At 33.2% G+C, this 6,223-nt stretch overlaps 1 protein-coding gene across 8 annotated transcripts; it reads right to left on the reverse strand.

Moving 5' to 3' along the window:
* Positions 1–462: 462 nt before the first annotated feature.
* Positions 463–4,631, reverse strand: LOC103504230 (eukaryotic translation initiation factor 3 subunit A-like). Of its 8 annotated transcripts, XR_007821487.1 has the most exons (10): positions 4,385–4,629; positions 3,982–4,166; positions 3,538–3,599; positions 3,188–3,296; positions 2,877–3,098; positions 2,591–2,797; positions 1,974–2,097; positions 1,460–1,515; positions 1,112–1,188; positions 463–803 (listed from the first exon to the last, which is right to left on the reverse strand). XR_007821487.1 is itself a non-coding variant. In XM_051085732.1 (9 exons), exons 4-9 carry the CDS (start codon positions 3,248–3,250, stop codon positions 720–722), a joined length of 756 nt encoding a protein of 251 aa, XP_050941689.1. In that variant the 5' UTR covers positions 3,251–3,296; positions 3,538–3,595; positions 3,982–4,166; positions 4,385–4,631; the 3' UTR covers positions 463–719. The 8 variants fall into 8 exon arrangements, 7 of the variants coding, with proteins under 7 accessions (XP_050941689.1, XP_050941690.1, XP_050941688.1 ...); XM_051085732.1 differs by lacking the exon at positions 1,112–1,188 and having other exon boundaries at positions 3,538–3,595; positions 4,385–4,631; XM_051085733.1 differs by lacking the exon at positions 1,112–1,188 and having other exon boundaries at positions 4,363–4,630.
* Positions 4,632–6,223: the final 1,592 nt, after the last annotated feature.

Raw genomic sequence — 6,223 nt, forward strand, 5'->3', positions numbered from 1 at the left:
TTCATGACAGTTGTAAAAAACGTCAAGAATTGTTAACGTTGACAGTTTAGAACCGTCAAGTATTCCATTTTTCATGACAGTTTAGAACCGTCAAGCATAGGTTTTAATGACAGTTTAGAACCGTCAAGAATGTGACTATGAATGACAAAAACCGTCAAGAATGCGAATATTCATGACATTTTAAAACCGTCAAGAGTGCATTTTTCATGACATTTTATAACCGTCAAGAAAGTCGTCGTTTATGACATTTTGTACCCGTCAAGAGTATTCTTTTTCATGACATTTAGAAACTGTCAAGAGTGATTTTTAATGACATTTTAGAACCGTCAAGAATCTCGTTGTTCATGACATTTGCGAACCGTCGAGAATTTTTCATTTTTTTAATTGTAATTTATTTATATTATTGTTCCTGTATTATACTCTCATTGGTCCAAGAATTCAACTACATATAAACGACAAATATACATCAAATGACAACTAAACATCATTCATTCATATCATTTCCAAAACTTTGCATCATATTCATATATCATTTACAAAACCAATACATGTGAACAGTTCACCTATCAACAACTCACCTAAACTCTAAACCTCAACAAAGTCCCAAAAGTATATCAATCAATCCCCACCTCTCCCTCTCCCCCTCCATATAAACATTTCAAAAAATCAACCACAAAAAATAAAGTTTCCTATTTCAGAGATGACAAATAAATCCTAAATCATATGTACGAACCCAAAAACTCAACCAACTCAACCCGCACCTCATCTAACTCGGCCTGTGAGTATGGTTTTCTTGTATCAATCTGTAGACATGCAAAATAAATGAATTAGTATTCATAAAAATTATTATACCCACAATATTGGATCAAAAGTAAACTATCTAAAGAACAAAATAAACTAGATCAATCCCAATTCTTTAACTCAATCGAATACCAAACTAAAATCACATGACCAGAGTAAAAACGAAGACAAATTAAAACGCTAAAGATTAAGATAATTATAGCAAAATCTATCATTGATTGCATCAATCTCATCGTCACTATTAGAAGTCGCACAACTAAAAGACCATAGAAAATCAGAACTGAAATTAAATAAAGAATAAAATATGAACCTAAAACATCCTTTATGTCACGGAGTCTCTGGGGAACCTTTTTGGCCTGAAGCCTCTTATTTCTGATGTGGCAGTTTCTGAAATATAAATATGAACAAGAGTGACAACAAGCTAGACCTATCCCAAATCCATCCAACAACCTAGCTATTTAAAGTATCAACACATTAAGCAACCACAGCATGATCAAACCACTTAGAATATAAAGCAGTGATGACAGTATCAATATAAAGCAAAACGAACGTAAAAAGTTTCAAAGCAACACTTTAACACTTGAAACAGCAAAAAAAAAAAAAATGTTTAAATGTCACTTCGAGTCTCGTAACAATTCCAAGAAGATTCTATACTCACTTTGATTCTCAACCAACCAAAAGTTTTCAAAAAGTGTGTGAGTAACACTTTAACCCCTGAAACGAATGAAGAGAAGTATTGAATCTCAAAACAACCTATATTGCTCCACACACTTACAATCAAGCCCCCTTTGAGAAAACACTTTAAAGAATTGGTATCACATATTGATAACAAGATTGGCTAGTTGCATTAGGAAATAGAAAGAAAAACGAGTGACACACCTTTCTAATAACATACTAGCAGACCACAATAACTTTCTATTTGAATTACATGTATAGTGTTCTATGCAACACGTATAGTGTTTTTAAAAACTGCCACCAAATTCTCCAAATTCTCCAACAACTTGTTCAACATATTAAACACAGAGATATCTGAAAGATTAAAATTTAAAAAGAAAAAACAAAAGAGAAGATGAACAATTCCATATTAGACACAATCATTTAACTTTTAAGTATACTCTACTTTAATCACAGTAGACGGCATCAATATAATCAAATAACAAAAAGAGTCATACTTTGCGAAGCAGCACGGTTTGCAAGATGAGGAGAGGCAACATGATTTTGAATTATGTGATCAAGTAGAGCACCGGTAGCACTCTGACCAAATATTAGACATAAAACTGTTCCCTCTTTACTAAGCTATGAAAGAAATAGATATTAAATATTAGACATTTGAACTCAGCAACCAACAAAGACAGTAAAACAACCAAAAATTCAAAACAGAAAAGCACAATACGTTAGATCATCTCCCTATCTGCACGTCACTATGCCTTGGAATGTTATGACACAGTACAATACAGAAGCTACACAAAGTAAAATCAAAACATGAAAGAGATAAAAACTCATTGGAGGCTTCAACACTTATGTGCAAACAGCACTTGATGCCACTAAAATATATCAACTTCTTTTTTTGTTTTTTTTTGGTATGAAAAACCCTTTATTTACCTGTCAGTGATGTAGCCATACCATATAGATGTTTAAGTTACTTTGTTCCCTAATTACACTAAGATATATATTCTCACAGTTTGAAATTTTAAAAAAACTACAACCAGAAAAAACAACCAAATGCATATAATCATGTATAGTCATAGTTTCTTTCAACGTGTTGAAAAAATCATTCATAAAGCAAGACCTGCTGATTACGTTCATGAACCATTCTCTCTTCCAGCAAACGTTGCTGAAATGAAGCCTCAATTAACGGTGCCGCCTCTTCTCTTTTTGCTCTTTCTAGATAGTCCATAGTTTTAGCTAGCTTTTGTAATTTCTTCTCCATTTCCTGCCTCTCCCTTAATTGTTCAGTAAGGGCCAATTGCATTAAAGCTTGTTTCGACAATTTTTCCTGGAGATATATATCCATTGTTACTAATTGATCCATCATCTTTCCAAAATAAGAAAAAGATTCGACAAAAAGAACTCACAGAGTCAAGAACCGGTTTCTTGCTTCCCTTCTTTTTACCAACACGCTTTTCAGCTTCTTGAAGTAGAGCCTGTGCTTCTTCAAGTTCTCGTTCTTCTATTTCCCTACGAAGCCGTTGGTTTTTCCTTTGTTCGTATTCTGCAGCAAGCCGCTTTTGCTCGGCTTCTTCAGTTATCTTCAGTAATTTTAACCTTCTTGATTCCTCCTCACAGTAAAAGATGATCTAACAGTAAAAGAACAGTTAATTTCAATATGAAAGAATGAAATATAATAAGAAAAAAAATATATGAAATATGTAGGACAAACCACAACCTTCAGAATCAGAATCTTGCCCAGGTACACTTTCCAACACCCCAACTCCACCTGCATGAGCATCAATCAGTGAAACACCAACAGGGATGCCAGCAACCAAACCCAGTTCCTGATAAGCACAAAAAAAAAAAAACAATTCAATCAAATTAAAAATGAACCTGAAGTTGATTTCTTACTTTATTATTTTTGTTTTTTTGTTTTATTTTTATTCCTATTATTGAACAGTTTAACAGCCAGAGCAAATTCTCCTTTCCCTACCCTATCAATGCAATATTGCATATTACATAAATGTTCGCTAATAAGGAATTTTCAGAATTCTAAGTTCAAATTTTGAGGACGACGTTTCTTACCTTCGCAGCTACTGGAGTCAGACCAGAACCCAAGGGGTGACCAGGGAATGCTACACTTCTTCCTAATGACATTATACATCAATAACTTTGTACAGTCAATTACTGAGTTGCAACAAGTAAACCAGTTTTATGGGATGGGTACAATAAACAAAAAGTATAGAGTAAATGAGTACAAATACATCCACTACACATTTCATGACAAACTTAAATTTCTTATGAAAGGAAATAATATACAGAGAGTGCTCAACATAAAAAATAATCAAGAAAAAAAGTGTTTTGATTCTTCCTTATGGATACTAAAGAGTAGAGAGGGAATAATAGTTCAAGCAACGTAAAGGATAAATCTGCACTCAGAACGTACCAGTGCAAAATGATTTAGAAATTCTAAGTATTTCATCAATCAAAAACTCAACCAAAATATGTTTTCAGCTAATTCATTCACACCTATTTTCGCATGGTGACCATCAACAAGATCTCTTAATCCAATTTCCTCCCAGAAATCATCATCCCATCCACAAGCCTCCATATTTCGGGAATCCTTTTCATTGTACTGTGACATGTGTGCATGGCCAAGATAGGTCCATTTGCACACGGTGGTGCATAGACTGCGTGTGTCATCACCAGTGGCCCTAGAACATCCAGATAATGATCTTAAAGTATGAAAGATATCGAAAATTAAGATTAAACGAAAGCAAGAGATGCAATATCATACGATGCAATATCATCTCCTTATCGAAACCTAGAACAGTTAATTTCAATATGAAAGAATGAAATATAATAAGAAAAAAAAAAGATGAAATATATAGGCAGCGACTTGGGACGAACTTGTGAACGACGGCGGACAAACCTGTTGTGGCGGCGGACGAACCTATTCTGAACGACAACCTACGAACACACCAAATCTTCAGCGGTGGACAAACGCAACGTCTTCAACGGCGGCTTGTGATGAAGGGGGCTTGCGAGCGTAAGCACACCAAATCTTGCGATGAAAGAGATGTGAAGTTTTCGATCGTGAAGAGAAATATGGAGGGGGGAAAGTTAGGGCTTTTTTACAAAATTTGGGGGAAAAGAGGAAATTTGAGAAAGTAAAATTAAAAGTGGCAAAATTTTAATTGAAATAGAGGAAAGCGTAATGTGAAAAAGAAAAAAGAATTTCGCGCTTTTAGTATTTTCATTTTTCTCCCTTTTTTCCTCCTATTTTTATATTGTTTTTTTATTATTTTTTCAATTAATTTAGTAATTCTTGACGTTTCTAAAACGTCAAGAAAAATTCTCTTACTTGACGTTTTAAAAATGTCAAGAAATTTTAAAATTTCTCAGTCTCCGCCTTTTCATTAAAATTCTTGACGTTTTAAAACGTCAAGAATTTAATCGATATTTCTTGACGTTTATAAAACGTCAAGAATGTAATTGATATTTCTTGACGTTTTTAAAACGTCAAGTATAATTACATATTATTTTACATTTGAAAAACGTCAAGAATGTCGATTTTATAATAAATCTTGACGTTTTAAAAACGTCAAGAATTTAGAAGATAATCCTTGACAGTTTATAACAGTCAAGAAAAACGTTCATATTGCTTGACGGTTTAAAACCGTCAAGAATTCGGAAAATTGCCTCCCCTCCGCCTTTTCATCAAAATTCTTGACGGTTTTCCTATTAAACCACTCCTTTCTTGACGGTTTTATCAAAAACCGTCAAGAAAAGAAAAAACCAACCGTCAAGAAAGGGTCTTTTTCTAGTAGTGTATTCCAGTCTATAAACTGTCTATATGTTGCATTTCCAAGTCTGTTACATTGATTATTGTTCTTGGGACTGTTTTTTTGTTTTGGTCATGAACTTGTAGAAACTTGAGTATCTATTGAAAAGCTGCAGCTTTATTCTTTTCAGGTGGAAAATTTCTGTTTTTCTCCATTAAGCTATGAGGCTGAATCTTTCAAATGAAGATGGAAAAAGGTACAGTATCTATTGAAAAGCTACAGCTTTATTCTTTTCAAATGTTTTTCTCCATACAGTTAGTAGCTATTTCTCCCCAACTCTGCCCCATCCCACGATTTGTTTTTCGTTTTCTGGTGGTTGTAATTTAAATATAAAACAGTAGCCTGATGTATTTAAATCACAACCATGTCAACATCATGCCAAATCAAATGGATGAAATGAAATATACTTCTTACAGGACAATGTTACACTTTATTAGATACTGAAATATCTTGTTAGTTCTTGAAAAGTTCATGTTAGAGGTAATAAATCTATTTGCATTCAGCAGGTTTATATATTCAATCAGATTTCATATTTTTTTAGCAGAGAATGATGTTTTGTGAATGAAGAGTAAGGAAATAAAAAATGGTCCAAAGTTTGAATTCAATGATTGAGATTGTTACTCCACTTAACAACAAACAACAAAACTCCCTCAAATTTAACTTAACTATATTCATTAATTGAATAACCTTAATTTTTATAAATGTCACCAAACACGAAACTAGTAACAAAGTTCATAAAGTTAGTCATTTTGATATTTCTACTAGCAACTAGGTCATAACATTGTTACTTATCAATTCTACCATCTTGATGTCTTTTACATGGAGTTATCACTAAACAAATGACTGCAATAGAAGAAATGGTTGCAAGTGAGTACAATTAGCCAGACCCTCATCTTTGTCACAAGATCTTGAAGTTGGTCATTTGT

The sequence above is a fragment of the Cucumis melo genome, chromosome 6 (genome assembly GCF_025177605.1).
Source record: "Cucumis melo cultivar AY chromosome 6, USDA_Cmelo_AY_1.0, whole genome shotgun sequence".
NCBI classification, from domain to species: domain Eukaryota; kingdom Viridiplantae; phylum Streptophyta; class Magnoliopsida; order Cucurbitales; family Cucurbitaceae; genus Cucumis; species Cucumis melo.

Excerpts from the sequence above, each read along its gene's own strand:
- LOC103504230 (XM_051085732.1), bottom strand. The coding sequence starts at position 3,250 with ATGCTCATGCAGGTGGAGTTGGGGTGTTGGAAAGTGTACCTGGGCAAG. Across the intron at positions 3,099-3,187 it reads GCAAGATTCTGATTCTGAAG|ATCATCTTTTACTGTGAGGA; the intron begins GTTGTGGTTTGT and ends TTTTACTGTTAG. Across the intron at positions 1,516-1,973 it reads AAACCGTGCTGCTTCGCAAA|GGGTTAAAGTGTTACTCACA; the intron begins GTATGACTCTTT and ends CATTCGTTTCAG.